This window comes from Gadus macrocephalus, chromosome 11, assembly GCF_031168955.1.
Source record: "Gadus macrocephalus chromosome 11, ASM3116895v1".
Classification (NCBI taxonomy): Eukaryota; Metazoa; Chordata; class Actinopteri; order Gadiformes; family Gadidae; genus Gadus; species Gadus macrocephalus.
In genome coordinates, this window is record NC_082392.1 from 5,006,534 (window position 1) to 5,024,883 (window position 18,350).

At 44.9% G+C, this 18,350-nt stretch overlaps 4 protein-coding genes across 9 annotated transcripts in view; 3 read left to right on the forward strand and 1 right to left on the reverse strand.

Moving 5' to 3' along the window:
* The first annotated feature begins 343 nt into the window (after window positions 1-343).
* LOC132468214 (CD209 antigen-like protein D) lies at window positions 344-8,367 on the forward strand. Its single transcript, XM_060065932.1, has 7 exons — window positions 344-877; window positions 970-1,035; window positions 3,851-3,967; window positions 4,064-4,195; window positions 7,365-7,510; window positions 7,760-7,875; window positions 8,083-8,367. The coding sequence occupies exons 1-7, from the start codon at window positions 817-819 to the stop codon at window positions 8,225-8,227; spliced, it is 783 nt and encodes a 260-aa protein (XP_059921915.1). The 5' UTR covers window positions 344-816; the 3' UTR covers window positions 8,228-8,367.
* Window positions 8,368-8,716: 349 nt separating this feature from the next.
* On the reverse strand, window positions 8,717-13,346 carry gpatch4 (G patch domain containing 4). Of its 6 annotated transcripts, XM_060065931.1 has the most exons (10): window positions 13,139-13,346; window positions 12,600-12,718; window positions 12,253-12,326; window positions 12,017-12,109; window positions 11,689-11,796; window positions 11,472-11,584; window positions 10,506-10,556; window positions 9,888-10,096; window positions 9,763-9,809; window positions 8,717-9,678 (listed from the first exon to the last, which is right to left on the reverse strand). In XM_060065931.1, the coding sequence occupies exons 2-10, from the start codon at window positions 12,676-12,678 to the stop codon at window positions 9,049-9,051; spliced, it is 1,404 nt and encodes a 467-aa protein (XP_059921914.1). In that variant the 5' UTR covers window positions 12,679-12,718; window positions 13,139-13,346; the 3' UTR covers window positions 8,717-9,048. The 6 variants fall into 6 exon arrangements, with proteins under 6 accessions (XP_059921914.1, XP_059921911.1, XP_059921913.1 ...); XM_060065928.1 differs by having other exon boundaries at window positions 8,717-9,809; XM_060065930.1 differs by lacking the exon at window positions 9,763-9,809 and having other exon boundaries at window positions 9,841-10,096.
* A 149-nt stretch (window positions 13,347-13,495) lies between these two features.
* On the forward strand, window positions 13,496-14,835 carry dhfr (dihydrofolate reductase). The gene has a single exon (XM_060065933.1). The coding sequence runs from the start codon at window positions 13,693-13,695 to the stop codon at window positions 14,266-14,268; it is 576 nt and encodes a 191-aa protein (XP_059921916.1). The 5' UTR covers window positions 13,496-13,692; the 3' UTR covers window positions 14,269-14,835.
* A 132-nt stretch (window positions 14,836-14,967) lies between these two features.
* pear1 (platelet endothelial aggregation receptor 1) overlaps window positions 14,968-18,350 on the forward strand; it is a 28,592-nt gene continuing 25,209 nt past the window's right edge. The window contains exon 1 of the mRNA XM_060065924.1: window positions 14,968-15,208. Within this exon, the coding sequence (XP_059921907.1) occupies window positions 15,114-15,208 (95 nt within the window). The 5' untranslated portion in view covers window positions 14,968-15,113. The remainder of the gene's footprint in view (window positions 15,209-18,350) is intronic.

Sequence of the window (18,350 nt, forward strand, 5' to 3'; positions counted from 1 at the left end):
CTCTCCAGCAGTAGCGCCCCAAGGCCAGATATGCGCCCAGCGGGAAAACTGATGATGATGATGATGATGATGATGATGTCGCGTAAAACGCTTGCTTGGGCGAACAAGGAGGTGGAGAGGTTCGTCTGCATTCTTGGGGAGGAAGAAGTTGTTTACGATGTTTACGTAGCTGCCGCTGCGATCGACATCCGGCCTACCACAAAGGGTACTGTCGGCAGTGGAAACGCGACCTCGGAACTGAGCTGGGCTATACCGCCCCCTCCCTACCGCACCTTTGCGATCCGATCCGTTCCGCACCCTGCAGTGGAAACGCGGCAGAAATAGCTCTGGGACTGGAAGACTGGTCATGCGCAATGCGGCAGAGTCTGGTCAGGTAGAAGATAGGAAGATAGTCAGATAAGCCTTATGTGGTAAAGCCAGAATAAACAACCACCAGAAATCCTTGTGATGTAAAGAAAATGTCATAATTACTTTCAAATAAATAGCCTACACTTGAACATGCACTTAATTGCACTTATATATGAATTTGATATTTACGATTGTATAGCATTCTGTTGGTAGAAAAAAGATCAGAATTATTTGAGGCCAACCTAAAAGGGGTAATGGAAACCACCACAAACCAGGTTTCCTGTTGAATCACAAAAGGCAGAACTTTGTTCCTCATCTGAGTTAAAACCAACCACACACTGGACCAAACAAACCGAGATCTTAACACTTGTGGTATTCATTGAAGAACAAAATATTGTTAATATCCACATTTTCATTTTTCCGTTTCTTTGAAGAAGAGGAAGGATGTTTTGCTTGTGAAATTAGACAATGGACGACGAGTTGCTTTACACAACAATTGTGTTCGGGACCAACAACGTTTCTCCCTGCGGTACGTCTTTATGTTAACACCCTATTTATGACTTAAAGAAAATCCTCACTTAGATCAGTTTCCAATTATAATCTGAAAATGTATTTCCACAGACTCAAAAGTCATAAAGGATGAGATTAAAAAGGAGCCGTTGGAGATCCTGGATCTGACCACGTCAGGTAGGTGGGGGTTGGGTACATGCTGAAGGTGGGGTGACGGTGAGGCAGGTTGTTGTAGTACTGATGGACCCGAGATTAGGGTCAGGTACATGGCTGGGTTGGATAGGTAGGTAGGTAGGGAAGAGTACTTCGGTAAGGGTCAGGTTGGTAGTTGGGGGTGAGGTAGGTCGGGCCAAGTGGCGTCACTAGGCTGTTTTATTCTGGGCTAAAGCCCCGGATATTATTTAATTAGCCATAAATATAATTTTTGACATAAATAAGTATTGGTATATTTACTGGTAACTATCGAATGCATTAATTCAGTTCAGTCTAGAAGTGATGACAGGATCCTGGTCACTAATGGTAGTTAGTTATTTAGAAAAAAACTTTTACATCTCAAAATAAAGTAGCCTAGTCCTTCTAGTCCTTCTGGCAAGAGAATAAACAGTTTAAAAACCTAACCAGACTTTTTACCACCTCAAGTGCATTAACCTATCCTATCCCCAGTCATATATTTATGCAATAGATCACGACAGGCTGTGGTATGTGCTCATTATACCACTGTACAGTGGTTAATTTGAGCCGGATCCTGCCGGAACAAGATCCGGCACCTCTTAATTTTGGCCTCCCTGTGTTCCGGTACTTATTTGGGCAGATCCGGTAAAAAAAAAAAAAAAATGTTAAAATAATAATATGCATACATAAATTTACAGAACAAATCCTAAGAATTTCATGTTGTTTATTAAGATTTAACGTCATTTGAAAATGTCGGAGATCTGTTGACGCACTGAAAGGAGCGGGCCAACATTTACCACGCCCGACAGTTTTGAAATTCGCCGCATCTGAGGAGCAAGCAGCAGCGAGGAAAAAACGATGCATGAACACATGCATGTGCGCCACGCACAAGTTAATATAAATTACGATAAATTAAATATCACAGAGCAGGATTGTGAACGTTTACAATTTCTCTTGTCAATTTACAATCGGCAAAATGTGCCAGCGTTGGCCGACTAACTCTTTTTCATTAGGATATTGAACCTCCGCGCCTCCTCTTTGCAACGGAATTTGTTTAAGATATAAAAACATTTGATTGAACACATTTTAGTTTTTAAATAAATAGTTGGAAACTAAAATTCATGTTTCCCACAGTGTGCCTCTCTGGCATTGAGCGGGTCTTCAGGATCGCACTCTGCACAACCCAGTCGTTGAAAAAGTCACGGTCAAGCACGACTCCGTAACCGACGCTTTCCAAGCATCGTGGTGATGGCAACATTCTCCGCTAAGGACAGGATCTCACGGAGGGAGGCTGCTGCTTCACTGTACATTTTCTCCAGCCGCACAGTCCTAGTTTGGCGACATGGCACTGCGTAATCTGACTCGAGAAATGCGATCAGATCGCGGAAGACTAACACGTCACATCTCTGGAAAAGACTGCCGTATATGCATCAGTTATATTCTCAATTTAATTTACAGAGCAATCCCAGCAAAGTATTTAGGTTAAAGGCACCCAGTGCAACTTTCGAGGCTTAAAAATAAACATTACATTTCTAGTCTTTTTTACACGTAGTAAGTTTCAATAACTCCATACCATTACATACCGACATTTAAGCAGCAAAGATGAGACGTCGTTGTGTGGTGAGAACTGATACAAAATCGATAACAACAATGCCGCCATTTTCTTTATTTTTTGTAACCTACAATAAATAAAGCAGGCTTCCAGTCAATGGAAAAATGGCTTCTCCCCACCGGCGATTGTTGTTGTTTACGATTTTCTATCAGTTCTCACCACACAACGACGTCTCATCTTTGCTCCTTGAATGTCGATATGTAATGGTATGGAGTTATTGAAACTTACTACGTGTAAAAAAGACTAGAAATTGAATGTTTATTTTTCATTGAATGTTTACATAAAGTTGCACTGGGTGCCTTTAACTCTATAAGAGACTAGGATTAGTGTGCGTCTGAAAGGGGGGGGGGGGCATGCCATCACGATGGTGGCCCTCCATCCTGATGTCAGTCAGCCATCACGACGGACGATGACATCGTTCATCGGCACAACCCTAGTAGGCAGTGTATTTTTCTTTGTTCCATTACCTCTAACCCCCGTACTAAGTCGCCGGATCCACCCCCCCTCTGCGTTCCGGGACCTCCCACTTTACAAATTAAGCACTGCCACTGTATAATGAGCACATACCACCGGCCCTCCGCTGCGCGTCGGTGCCGGACAACGCCCCTTCACAGTGGTATAATGAGCACATACCACAGCCTGTCGTGATCTATTGCTTAAATATAGGTAAGGTCTGTCTCACTTGTATTACTGTACTCTGTTCTCTGAAATAACTTGAATGGAACTTTAGATGTTTGGGGATGAGCAGCACAGCAGTCAGTTAGCTATTGAAAGCTATAATAAATGGCGTATTTTGTTTTTTTAGGTCAAGTATTATGATAAAATTTGCATGCACAAAAAAATGGCATTTTCATTTTCCCGGATGTTCATGAAACCTAGAAACGCCCCTGGTGGGGTCAACTCCGTTGGATAGAATGAGCCCTTTATATATCTTGGTAGTGTGGGACCTCTTCCACAAAGCTTGCCATGTTGCACCAACATGTTTCTACCATAGCCAGACTAACATCTCTAGAGAGTATACGCTTCATTATTTGAATCCTAATAGAAACATTACTTGTAAGTTATGACCTACGTATAGTATCAAAGACTAAATTACTTTGAAGGGTATTCAGTTGAGTGCAATCGGCAACCTTACCCCTAGATGCTACTTAATCCTCCACACTGCGTGTTTAATAAATATATTTATGCAACTTTTTCTTCTCTCCTTAGCAAACAGGTCACAGCATCCAGCAAACAGGACACAGTTACTGGCGTTGATTGCTTCAGTCTTTTTGGGGCTCCTCTCTCTCCTCCTGCTCTCCGCGATCATCTATCTGCTCTTACACTGTCAGTCACTACATAGTTTATCCTCTATACTTCACTAGTACTGAGTACTGTGTCTATATATGTGTATATATATATAATATTACACTCCTTCCTCAGCAAGAGGCGCTCAAAGCGAATTGGTGAGACGAGTAGAAGACTTGAAGAGAGAAAGAGATACTCTCAACTGGACTCTTAACGTCATAACTGCAATGAAAGTCTTTCAAGTCGAAGAATACTGCCCACAAAAAGGTATTTACAAACATATCACAAGATAGATAATTGCAAGAAAGATTTTGGAATAATTTAGAAAGTCAGTCAAATACTGAAAAAAAAATTAAATATATATATTGTTATGTTTACCATAATACTATATTTGTGAACTGTAATATTCTATATCGATAGCCTCATAGCATAATTGCCTAAGTCAAATTTTAAGGTTCATCTTGCATTTAGCGTCATAAGGCCGAAGTCAAATAGATAACTTTGGTAGATAGTGATTAAGGAATGTAAAAAGCACTCTGATTGGCTTAGAACATAGCCAATGAGGAACAGTGAATCAACAGCGTGAGGAGAGTAGTTAGATTAAATATCGCTATTTGGCCAAATTATGACTTTGGCTATTATTCTATGAGGCTAACGATATTATGTTGAATGTGCAAAAATATATATTTTATACTAGTGTTTAGGCCATTGAACGATATTATTTTGTATAGTGTGTATACCAATGTTTTATATAATTCTGTAGCGCCAGGGCTATGTTCGTAGTATTGTTAATACCACTGCCATTGGTTGCTGATGTGTTCCCAGCATGCTTTGCATTAAAAAGGTTTCAGAGTCCCAACGGTGGGGGGGGACGGTTAGTGATTTCGGTTAGTCAATGTCAGGTTCTTGGTTAAGTTAAAGGGAAACTTCACCCATTTCCATTAAGCTTTGTATCGTTAGAAACCCACTCATATTTTTGAATGGTCGCGCATCATTCCCTTATTTTCTGGAGAGACTGGAGAGATCCGTATCGATCTCCAACACTTCCTGTTTAAGATGACGCAATATGACGATTTTTGCGTAGAAGTAAATAGGAAGTGTAAGAGGGGAGGATTCTCGTAAGACTACAACCACTAGTCCCACCCCTCTATAGGGGGTGGGACCCACTGACACTACAGACCTATTATTCTGTGGAGAAACAGCACCTTGAATATTTATTACAGCGTTTCTACAGCTCGATGCGGTTTCGAAATGACTCCGTCTTTACGGAGATATCCCTGAACCGCATAAAACGAAATCGGATCGTTTTCGCCCGTTTCGGCTCCGTGTGGACGGGGCCTAAGTGTTCGCCATATATAAGGCGCTCCGGATTATAAGGCGCACTGTCGTTTTTTGAGAAAATTAAAAGCTTTTAAGTGCGCCTTATAGTGCTGAAAATACGGTAATTCACTGAGTTCACCAACTAATACTCTTCACTAGAAATGTTGTGTGAAATGATTTTCAAGCAGTCTTGCGGTATCAGCTTGGTAGATGGAACAGCGAGGTGTCCGATAGGCGGAGATCTAGATCAGCGGGAGTGGCCAGCGAAGCTGTGCATCGTGGTGCATGGTGGGAGTTGTTGTCTTCAAGCACCAAAAAGTCACTTTCTGCCTTTTCTCGGTCAAGACGGCACCAAATTAGAATTGTATTTTATTATTCGACTACATTTAGGAGCCAATTTCAATACATATTCATGCCTCCACCGGTGAAATGCTCCTTTAAGTCTTGGTGTACTCTTGTAGCGATACAATAAATTCACTGAAAGAATATCACGCCTCTACTTTCGCCACATTGGTGTCAGAAGTGGGATATTCTAAAAAATAAATTCCGCTTACGAAGCTGGCGATGTCAAGAAGCTATATCGCGAAGAAACTTCCCACCCTGGCCAGACCGAACACTGGCCAGGGTGGGACAGTGGGTTGATAGCCAGGCATGCGCCCCCCAACAAGCTGTCTCTGCCTGGTCCGTGGAAACCAAGACCTACTTCTCAGAGTGGGCCACCTTGGCACGGCGTGATGGACTGCTCTACAGGGTCTGGTGTGCACCAGGCTGGGGGAGCGATGTGTGGCAGTTACTGGACGACCGTTCCCATGCCCCTTTGCAGCAATACCAGGTGGGGGCCCCCATGGAGCGGGTTGGGGTGAACATCCTGGGCCCATTCCCCACCACAGACAGCGGGGACAGCTACGTCCCCGTGGCCATGCACTGTTTTTAAGTGGCCAGAGGCGTAGGCGATCCCCGACAAGAGTACGATGACCACAACCGAGCGCCTGGTGTGTGAGATGTTCTGCCGGTTTGGGGCACCTTAGGAACTGCACAGCGATCGGGGGCGGAACTTTGAGGCTAAAGTCTTTGCTGAGGTGTGCAAACACACGGGGGGTAAGCAAGACCAGGACGACGCCCCTCTTCCCCCGAGAGCGACGGGCTCGTGGAGAGGTTCAACCGGACGTTTGCCACGCAACCGGCTATCGTCACCTCACGACACTAGCGAGACTGGAACCGCCACCTACCCCCTTGTCCTGTGGGCTTATCGCTCAGCGGTGCAAGAGAGCACGGGGTGCACGCCATGCTCGGCAAAGCGACTGCGGACGCCTGTGGACATAGCCTTTGGCGCCCCCCCCACCTGACACTGTTCGCCCAAAGATACCGGTCTCCGAGTACCTGCGGGACATTCAGCAGCATCTGGCAGAGGCCCACGAGTTTGCCAGGCAGCGTCAGGAACAGGTGGGGGGGCACGACAAAGGCAGGGATATGACCTCCGTTGCCAGGGCCACTCCTTCGTGCCCCACACCCGTGGGAGAGGGTGTGGGTCTACAATCCAACACCGGAAAAAGGGGGTCTCTCCCAAACTGACCGGCCAGTGGGTGGGGCCCTGTGAGGTGCCGGAACAACTTTACGATGTGGTGCATGAGGTGAAGATGTGTGCCCGTGGGCGGGTGGTGGTGTCACACAGAGACCGCTTGGCACCCTACCGCCCCCTAAAGGCCAGACTTTCTGACACCAACCCAGCACGGCTCAACTCACACGGCGAGTCCTCCTACTCAAACAGACAGTGGGGGGGGGTTGGGGCATGCGACCCCACGGGCTCACAGGCGGCAGCCTCCCTGTCGCTATCAGGACTTTGTGGGCTGAGGACAGGCGACATGCTGGTGGGGGCAATGTAGCGTCGGGGCTATGTTCGTTGTATTGTTTATACCACTGCTGTTGGTTGCTGATCTGTTCCCAGCATGCTTTGCTTTAAAAAGGTTTGAGAGTCCCAACGGTGGGGGGGGGACGGTTAGTGATTTCGGTTAGTCAATGTCAGGTTCTTAAGTCTTGGTGTACGCTTGTAACGGTACAATAAAGTCACTGTAATAATATCCCGCCTCTGCTTTTGACATTCGCCACAATTCTTTAGTGTGTAAGCCGTGCCAGAAGGGTTGGCTTTCTTTCGGATCCAGCTGTTATTTATTTTCCTACGAGTGGAAGTCGTGGAGCGGAAGTCGGGACTACTGCCGACAGTTTCAAGCCCAGTTGGTGATTATCCAAACGCAGGAGGAGCAGGTAGGAACTTGTCTCCAACACGTCATCACTCCCTACTATTTACATCAACATGTCTTATATTTCCATTAGCTACTAAATATCCCCAAATAACTAAATAGCTCCCATGTCATGAAGTCTTGGGCTAATGTAGGCCTAATGTATGACATGAACGAGTACTTTTTAACAGTTACACTGTGAAACGTGTTCGCAATGAGAGGATAATTATTTCAATTATTAATCATACGCAATAATTGTATGATTTCTCAATAGAAGTTCATCGCTAACCGTACCGTGACCTATTATGATAATCGTGGTTACTGGACTGGAGGGACATGGCAGACGGGAGGCCGGGGGACCTGGGACGACGGAAGCGAAATCACAACAACGTAGGTTACACTCATATGGGTGTGTTATTAAGTGTGTACCAGTGCCATAAGGTGTGTAGTCCTATTATTAACAGGTGTGTGCACTCATACTCGCAGGTTCTTAGTCCTATTAGAAGTTACAGGTGTATAGGTGACAGTCTAAGTAGTAACAGGTGTGCATAGTAAAGATGTGTTTTACTACTAACAGGTGTAGTGTATGTGTTCCAGGTACTGGGTGGCCGGGTCTCCCACCAGTAGTGGCTGTATCAATTCTCTTAAAAGGACAGACCTGCTGGCCAGCTGGAGATCAGTCACCTGCTTCGAAAACCACCGCTTCATCTGTGAGAGCCCAGTTTTGATGAAGGCATTCTAGGAACGCTTTTTTTCACCCTGTGGTACGTGAAGTCACAGCAGGTTATACGTGAATAGTGTCGCTTTGTGCATTCATTGTGTTATCGATTGTAATTTTTCATTAATGTGTGTTTGCTAAATAAATAAACCAATTACCATGACCTTCCTGCAGTAATAATTATGTAGTTGGCATTCCTTCCTCAGCATTTATCTATGTATTTAACCATTCACATGAGATGGTTCTCAAAAGGTTTTGGACGAGAAATTCTGATGGGGGGGTTAGACGACTGTGGCTGTGGTGTCAAGCGGCCACTGGGCCCATAGTGGCCCTCTTTTTTTCTCGGCTCATGATAGGCCTCTGATCAGCCCAGGTAAGGCTGTGCATTAAGGCGGCCTTTGATGTAGATAACACAACATATCTCTGTAGATAACACAACATATCTCTATAGACAGAGATATCTCTAAACCTATCAAAGTGACTTGATTAATTAAGTAGCCATGGCCAACCAAGTTATTTTTTCAACCTTTCCACTTTTTTTAATATATTCTTATAATCTAAATTATTTCTTCGATTTGAATTTTGGTGCAAGTTTACATTAAGTTTTTCGGATGGGAGTATTCCTTTATGGTAAACACGCCCGATTCTTCCGAGCAAAAAACATCTAAAACATGTTGACCATCTGGGTATATATATATATATATTCAGGAAATATTTTATATTTCGATAAGGCAAAGAGATACGTTTATAATATTATGACATGTTAATTTAACAATGCACAGTGAACAGTCTTTCAATAAATTCCTGAAGGATGGACTGAAACAAACGACTGCTGACCCCGTCTCCTACTCTCTGGACTCCTTGCTCCTCTTCTTCCTGGGAGGAGCAGCGGCTTGGGCTTCCTCCTTAGTCTGCTCCTCCTCTATTATTGTCTCCTCCTTCTCCTTCTTCTTCCTCCTCCTCTTGGGATGCACAGCAGCTTGGGCCTCCTCCTGAGTCTGATCCTCCTCTACGCTCCTCTCCTCCTCATCCATGTTGGTCTCCTCTTCTTTCTCCTTCCTCCTCTTCTTCTTTGTCTTGGGTTTTGGAGGACATTCCTCTTCCGTCTCCTTTTCTCCCCGGCAGGATTTTCTCTTCTTTTTCTTAACGGGTTGTTCTTCTAAGGAACACTCTGGTGTCTTCACGGCAGCCTCCATCAATTCCAACTCTTCCTCCCCTCTCTTCCTCCTCCCTTCCTCCTGGGGTGAGGAGTCGTCCTCCTCTTCTAGATCAGCTTTCTTCCTCTTCTTCTTCTTCTCCTGAGGGACCTCACTTATCTCCTCCTGGGGTGGGGAGTCGTCCTCCTCTAGATCAGCTTTCTTCTTCTTCTTCTTCTTTTTCTTCTGAGGCCCCTCAATTATCTCCTTCTGGGGTGAGGAGTCCTTCTCCTCTAGATCAGCTTTCTTCCTCTTCTTCTTCTTCTTCTCCTGAGGGACCTCACTTATCTCCTCCTGGGGTGGGGAGTCGTCCTCCTCTTCTAGATCAGCTTTCTTCCTCTTCTTCTTCTTCTCCTGAGGGACCTCACTTATCTCCTCCTGGGGTGGGGAGTCGTCCTCTTCTAGATCAGCTTTCTTCTTCTTCTTTTTCTCCTGAGGGACCTCCCTTATCTCCTCCTGGGGTGGGGAGTCGTCCCTTTCTAGATCACCTTTCTTATTTTTCTTTTTCTTCTTCTTCTTCTGAGGGACCTCACTTATCTCTTCCTGGGATTTTGCAGTCGATTGGTCGACAGGTGGGCTTTTCTCTTGTTGGTTGTCTGGCAGTTGATTTTTCTTGCCATATTTGGCCATGTATTCTGCTTCCTGTTTTTCCAGTCTGGCCAGCTTGGCGCTCATTCCGAAGCCGTGCCGTGCCCCCCTGTGCCAGAGAGATAAGAGGGTGGTCATGGGAAGTGTAACAAAGGTGGTCATGGGAAGTGTAGTCTTTAACCACAAAGCAGGGAATAGACAAAGTGGGTAGTAGAGTATATATACAGTCAGTGTACTGCACTGTTAATATCTGTTTCGAGGTGACGGCGCCTGCCTCTGTATTAGCCAATTATAATTGTAAACCGCAGGAAATCTTTTCCCTGATTGGTCAGGGGACGCCATCTTGCTCAGGGGTTGTTTGGTTTCAAAGGTTGCTCTCTTCTGTCGTTTTCTGCTCCCTCGCTTTTTAAGATTCTCAAATCTCACCTACAGCACCTTTATTATAATAATATTAAAATAAAGTGTGACTTGTATTAATCTATAATATAGAATATAATAATAAAATATAGAAGTGTTACTTGTGAGCAGTGCGTCCTCCACAAGCCTTCATCAGGTCAGCGTCGGAAAGCCTGTTGAGAAAATACACATTATAGCTGGTAATACATGTAAATACAAATGCTCATACTGCTAGTAAATAGCTCTGGCGTGTGTGTGGATTAGGGCTGGTTTAAGCAGCCTCACCTGGCCCGAGTCGGACTGATTACTCTGGGGCTGGATGAGGCTGCACACCTGTTGTGCATTCAATTTGCATAGGTTAAGCCAGCTCATCCCCACACATACTCAGGCCCCGTTTACACGAAGGGAAAGCGCAGATATTTCCACACGGTTTGGCCTCTCATTTACACGAAAACGCAGTTTTTATCACCGAAAACGATCATTTCTAAAAAAAAACTCCGGCCAAATTGGAGAATTCTGAAAACGCCGGTTATGTGTTGTCGTGTCAATGGGGGGAAACGGGGTTGTAGCTTCTGAAGCGTCACATTATGCGCCAGGAAATGCTTAACGTCATATGAGCGCCCTATGTTTACAGTTTGTTTGTTACAGGAAGACGCTCGTGTTATTCGTTGTTGTTGATTCTGAGGATTCTGATTGGCTTGCATGGCTTTATCCTTCTCCCTACACTGCCGCCCATAGGTTTGTCATAGTTAGAATGGCGCTCGACGGCGTATTTATGTGTTTTGATGTAAACGACAACTTTTTTGAAAAAAATGTTGTGTGCACAATGTTATTTTTGAAAACGGGGGAGGGGGGGAAATATTCGTTTCTATAAATACCCTGCTACGTATAAATGTGGCCTCAGGAGATCTTGGCCATGGCAGCATTCAACACATGTTGTGTGTATCATTGACCTCCAAACTCTGCAATAAACCAGTTTACACATCACCAGCGTGTGCCCTGGTCAACGGGACGAGCCCAGTGAAGCCACCGGGGTTGAGGGTGGCGTGTGACAGGGACCCTGAGACTTCACCGTACTGTTTCCGTACCTGGTCATAGAGGACAGGTCCATGCGGTCGTCGTCCTCCGAGCTGCTGCTGCTGCTGCTCGAGTCGCTGCTCTGAGGGGCCGGCTGCGCCTCCCCCGACAGCAGGGCCCCCGCCTGGGACACAAACACTTCGTCACGCTGGACCCCGGCGGGTTGGTGGCGCATGCAGATGGGTGTGAGGAGAGGTGAGGGAGGGGGCTACTTTTGTGAGACGCTACCTTGACGAAGCAGCCGTACATCTTGTCCTTGGACAGTGCTGCTTTCCTGGGTTTCTTGTTGGAGACGCTCCCCTCCGTCTCCACAGTGGTCTTCACCTCCACCCCATTCTGGACAAGACCAAATTCTGGTTAGATTGTAAAACGACCAGAATATACCGCCTTTCACTCAGATTATAAACTATAAAATGATAGCTGATTATCTATGCACGAATTATAAACCGTTAATACCTGCTTGGTTGTAAACCATGAGATTATACTTGATCATATTATATTATTAACCTGCTCAAATTGCATAGATTATAGCCTCCCTGGTCAGGTGATGGCCTACCTGGCCAGACTCCACCTGCAGGCTAGAGGAAGCCTTGTTGAAGACGTGGTCCCACCAATGGAAGGTGAACTCTTCTGCCTTCTTGTGTCCAATCTGGAACATAAGGTAACCATTAGCACACACACACACACACACACACACACACACACACACACACACACACACACACACACACACACACACACACACACACACACACACACACACACACACACACACACACACACAAAACCTACCCCTTCTTTGTTACACTTCACTTTGACTCGGATGGCTTCTGAAATACCGTCCTCATCCCGCCCTAGTCCTTTTCCTGCGGCAATCAGATGCACAGACACACATTTCATCACACACATTCTACACCTAGTTAAACGTTTTTTTTACAATAACTCAACTGCTGTCTACTGCTACTGCCATAAAAATGTACTTCCTTTTATAATGTTAATGTAAAACAGTCAATACATAAAGGTGTACTTCATCTTGTCAGTACAGTCACCTGGATCCTATAGTAGTTACTATAAAACATAATAACCCGGTTCCTACTGGAATTATTATAAAACAATCTAATAGTCAGTAAATTCCTTACCTTCTGCCCAACCGTATCGAGCGAGCTGCTGCTCTGCGAATTTCATCCCTCGACTTTTCTCTGGTAGGCTGTCGGCCATCTGTGATGTTTTGCGGTTCTCTCACACAGCTCAGAATGACCTTTCATTAAACATAGGAAGTACTTTAAGAAACGGCACCTCTTTTCACTATGCCACTGCCAAATATTTGAAATCTCTAATCTTTGATGCCAATCTTCATAAGCACAGCAAAATAAAAGTACGTAAATCCATTAGATAAGTATTTAGCGCACAAATACACGCACACGACATATAAGCATGACTATTAGGTCTACAAGGGGGTTGATTTACTCAATACTGATGTTTAGATGATTATAATGCGTTCAGCGTGTGATATCTTTGTGCATGTCCCGTATGTAGTTCATAAACCCCCGTGATTACCAAATATATTAGAGTTATACATTGTAGTGCTACCTTCTGATCTGGTCAGAGTTAAGAAAGGTTTTGAACCGCTAATACCATTACGAAGAAGTTTATAAAAAACGTAACGTTACCTCTTTACCTTAAAATGTCTTTCTTCTTGTTACGAGTGTGTAATAACAACGACCATGCCATGGGTAGTATGGTACAATATAAATGATGTACTAGCGTGGTTTAATATTAATGTATATATCTATATCTACATATATATGCGGTATAATAACAAGAGCCACCAGTTCACTGTAGCCATGTGGGTCTTCAGTGGAAATACACAACACCGGAAGCACTCCCACCACTTGCTCTCAAAGTTTGCTATGAAATTGTGTTTTATATATTAACTAAAGTTCAGAAAAGGTCATTACACTTAACTAGTCAGTTTAGTAAAAAGAAAACAAGGGAGACAAAAAATCAACAAAATAAACCAAAATAAAAATACTCGATAACTTCCGGGTCGTGTTTGGCGCGAAAATGGATGTAAGACTTTAACCTCAAGCAAGCGAAATGCTGAGTTGACACACCTTATCGGTCTAAGGATTTACTAAATCCAAACACAAAGGTGAGCTAATACATACACATTTACTTTAGAAGTTCATACTGGTTTCCTTAATTGGTATCCAGTGCCGACAGCCTGCAAGAATGTCCCGGGTGCTGAACTGTATCGTGGCCGTGTGTCCGGACGGGGGCATCGGCTATAAAGGAGATCTCCCGTGGCACCCCACTAGACTCAACAACGAGTTCAAACATTTCCGCCGGTTGACGGTAACGAGGACTCCTGGTGCGGAGGACAAGCAGAACGTGGTCATCATGGGCCGAAAGACTTGGAACTCCATCCCGGAGAAGAACCGACCGCTTAACGACAGAATAAACATCGTTCTGAGTCGGCAGCTGGAGGCCCCGCCGTCTGGAGCTCACCATCTGGCCCGGGACCTGCCCTCTGCCCTCCGCCTCCTGGACGGCCCGGAGGGTCTGCTGGCAGACCAGGTGTGGTTGATTGGCGGCAGCTCTATGTACTCGGAGGTGATGGAGACCCCGTGCCCCCGGAGGTTGTTCGTCACGCGGATCTTAAAGCAGTTCCCGAGTGACACGTTCTTCCCTGACATCAGCCCGGCCCAGTTCCGGCTGCTGCCAGAGTATCCCGGGGTGTCGTCGGAGCTGCAGGAGGAGAACGGCATCCAGTACCGCTTCCAGGTGTACCAGAGTGTCGATCCATGAGCCGATCAATGGCCAGGCCTGTCGCAGTCGAGGAACCGCGGGGCACAATAGCGACCCGCTGGTGTCATGATGGAGCTCTGGATGTTGCATCGTCGTGATTTGATTTGATCACTGTACGGACAAGGTGTCTCTCCACACACTAAATTATAAGTGGGTGGATAAGTCGATTTAAACCTTAGATTTTCTGATGACTACAGCAGATGGCGCTAGAGTACAATCGTTTTCATTATTGTGAAACTAGTAAACTATAATTTTCTCCGTGATCAATGATGTCATCAGTAGCCTATCTGTATCTTGTAATGTCATTTTATTCTGAGTATAATTAGACTCATCTTCTTGGTGGGTTATTATTAAATTATAGACAATTTGTGAGTAGGCCTTCTGGGAACATTGTCATACATGGCATATTTAAAATATGTCCTACTTAACTAGAAGAATACCGAGTGATTTGGTATGGTTTATAATTAGCACTACGACTACAGCCATGCCTACATTTGATCTCACATGCCGTCCTTGGTCAATGTTTGGTTCAATTGATCAATAAACTCTTTCAATAAACCCTTTCAAGTTTGTTCTATCGTTCAGCGTTATGTGAAAACGGCAATACTTTGTAAACACTAACTGTGGAGAGATAATTATATGTATTTAAGTACTGTTGTCGCACTTTTACCCGCTCCTACAGCCTCCTCTCCTCCCTACCTTCCCTATCCAGACTCCTACCTCTACCTTCCTTCTCCTCCTACCTCCAATACCACCCCCCTCCCATCTCCTCCGACTTCCCCTCATCCCTCCCTCTTCTCCGGCTTTCCAGTGGTGTCGTGGCTGGGAGGACCCCTCCCCCTTTGATGCTCTTCACCGTTAGAAACTCATCGCTCTGTTTCATAATACGGCACAAAACTTGCATTAGTGAAACAACAGACGGAACTTTTCGGCGCGCAAGGTGAGTTGAGATCGATACAGCTTTGATCTGTCTTGTTTTTTTAACACTATCACAAAAGATAAGAGTACATATTGCAAAGATGGACAGGTAAACGCAGCGAACTATTGGATGTGTTGTTTTCTGTCCTAATGGCTCAAAGCCCGGCATGTGCAACACGGTAAACAAATGGGTGACTTAAATGTTTGTATATTGTCAATGTTGTCAGCACTATGAATAAGCACCTATTTGAAGAATATTATATGAAATGGTTTTGGAAACGGCTGCTCTAACGCTTATTCGGAAATATTAATTGGCCGTTGACTCTGCACATCTGTTTGGTTATTTTGGTTGGATGAAATGTGTCGCCTCACGCAGTCTGGCGCACGGACACATTCGTACAAAAACATGACACACGCACGATCTTCTGACTTAAAATAAAAAATACCAGTTGCTGCTTTGCAGTGTATCGTATCCTTATGACTTGTTTCATGAAATCAAACTATTTAAATCTTTATTTTATGTGTTTGATATTTAAGAGGACTTGTAAGTGTTTTTGTAGGCGGGTTGTATTCAGACTCGGTGACTAATCGGGCATCACTGCAGGGCATATTATATATCATATATGATGCAGAGATATTGGCAAGAATAGGCTACCTTTTATTTGCAGATGACGCCTTATTGTGAAAGTGTGTCTCAGAGGACAGTAATGTGTTTTCCACCTTGTTGTCTATGTTATAGAGTCTGTGGTCAGTCGTTTTTATGATGTTTCTCTGGTATCCTCATTGTCTCCATAAAGCCCAGACTAGCCTTGTTCTAGGGCAAGGCTCTCAAACTCGTGGCCCGAGGGCCAATTGTGGCCCGCGGGATGATATTTTGTGGCCCCCTGCTTGAAATCAAAGTTTAGTGTTAGTGCGGCCTGCGCGTTGTTGTCAAACGCACATTTTTGCTGAGTGGCTTGCCACCCTTTTTTTCTCACTTGTGATAGGGTGACCAGATGTCCCGGTTTTGCCGGGACAGTTCCAATTTGAGTTGCGTGTCCTGAGTCCTGACAAAAGCCAAAGGACGCAAAAATGTCCTGGTTTCAACCAATCACTATGAAATGTCCCCTGTTGTCAGCGATTACATAGCCAACGTGATTCAGATTATAGCCCGATCATTAACTTAGGCCCCGTTTACACGAGGACGCTTGCGGGTGAAAACGACAAAATATTTTATCGGAAGTGCCTTTCGTTTAGACGGTGACGGCGTTTTTGGGGCATGAAAACGCATACATCTGAAACCACCCTCCAGAGTGGAAAAGTTGAAAACGCTCCACCGTAGCGTTTCCGTCTAAACTGCCAAGACGCAAAAAACACTGCTCAGATCTGCTCACGTCGCGTACGCGTTTACGTCACATACATGTGCCAGTACAAGGAAATAAACAAACATGTCAGATTATTTCCATGCGTCGGACCTTCAAGCTGCTCTGGCAGCTCTAACAAGCATACAGGAGTATTTCCACGAAATGTATAGGATATTTACAGATAGTATTACTGAACATAGAAGGATCTTTTTGGTTTTTGCGGCACGGATAAGAGAAGGAAGATTCTACGCATGCGCTCAGACATGGCGGTGTTGTGTGATAGTCTATCACAGCACCACCTAGCAGCCTGGCATGCATACCCAATCGAATTCCACACACTTTTGCGTCACCGTATGCACGCAGATTTCCTCCCGAAAACGCTTGTCTAAACGCGGTATAAAAAGTGAAGACGCAACGCCACTTTTGCGTCTTCTGTTCAGACCGTCATCGTGTAAATGTAGCCTTAGATTGGGTCAGTTGTGCTCCTTTTTTCTGTGGAATACTTGATGCGGCCCAGCCTGACCCAGACTCTACCTCCAGCGGCCCCCAGGTAAATTGGGTTTGAGACCCCTGTTCTAGGGTCAACCCATCTGCTCTCATATCCAAACCAGGGCTACTCAAGTAACTGGTTTTCTAGAGAAGATCTCCCCTCTCAAGATCTACCATCACACCAAGATCCTGAAAACTGTAGTCAACTAGGAGTACACTGGGTTCTGAAGGCTGTAGTCCGATATGTCCTCGATAGTGTAGTCCACTAGGATCTTAATACTATAGTCCACACTGGGTGCTGTAATCCATGAGGACCTGAATGTTGTAGCACACTTTGTCCTGAATACCATGGTCCGAAGTACTGTAGTCCTGTGTCCTGTAGTCAACTTGGTCATGTACTGTAGTCCTCTAGGTCCTTTAGTCCAATAGGTCCTTTAGTCCTCTAGGTCCTTTAGTCCAATAGGTCCTTTAGTCCTCTAGGTCCTTTAGTCCTCTAGGTCCTTTACTCCAATAGGTCCTTTAGTCCAATAGGTCCTTTACTCCAATAGGTCCTTTAGTCCAATAGGTCCTTTGGTCCAATAGGTCCTTTAGTCCAATAGGTCCTTTAGTCCAATAGGTCCTTTATGCCAATAGGTCCTTTATGCCAATAGGTCCTTAATACTATAGTAGACCATTAGGCCCTGGATACTGTAGTTCACGAGGTCCTAATTACTGTAGCCCTCAAGGTGCTGTGATACTGTAATCGAATAGTCAATTAGGTCCTGTAGTTCACTAGGTCCTTAATAATGTAGTCTACTAGGTGCTTGGATACAAGGTGAATCTTTTGGATGGACCTCATACAAAGTACAAAGAGTACAAAGCTGATTATGGGTGTTTCTTTATCGTGATACTGTAGTAGTTTAGCTTTGTGATGCTGTCGCTCAGCTTAGTCTCTGTGTTGTGATGCTATATCTTAACCTAGCGTTGAGAGCAGCTTGCGTCCAGGTCGATGGGTTCCTTGGCATTGTGGAGGCCATAAACTGCAGAAGTGAGGGAGAGAGAAGATGATTCTATTCCTCATAAGATGTCTCTCTCACTCCTTCATATTTTATGGACGGCTCTCTTTCTCGTCCTGGAAACCATCTCTGAAGAGTAGACAGCTCTTATCTTCTACTAAACGCTCTTCATTGAACACGTATTTCTGTGTGTTTGCATTAAACCTTTAAATATATGCTACTGTATGTTCAACTTGTGTACCTTTCTAGAAATGCATGAGGCTTGGGTGTATGTGTATGCAGGCGTGCGCGCGCGTGTGTGTATGCGTGTGTGTGTGTGCGTGCGTGTGTGCACGCA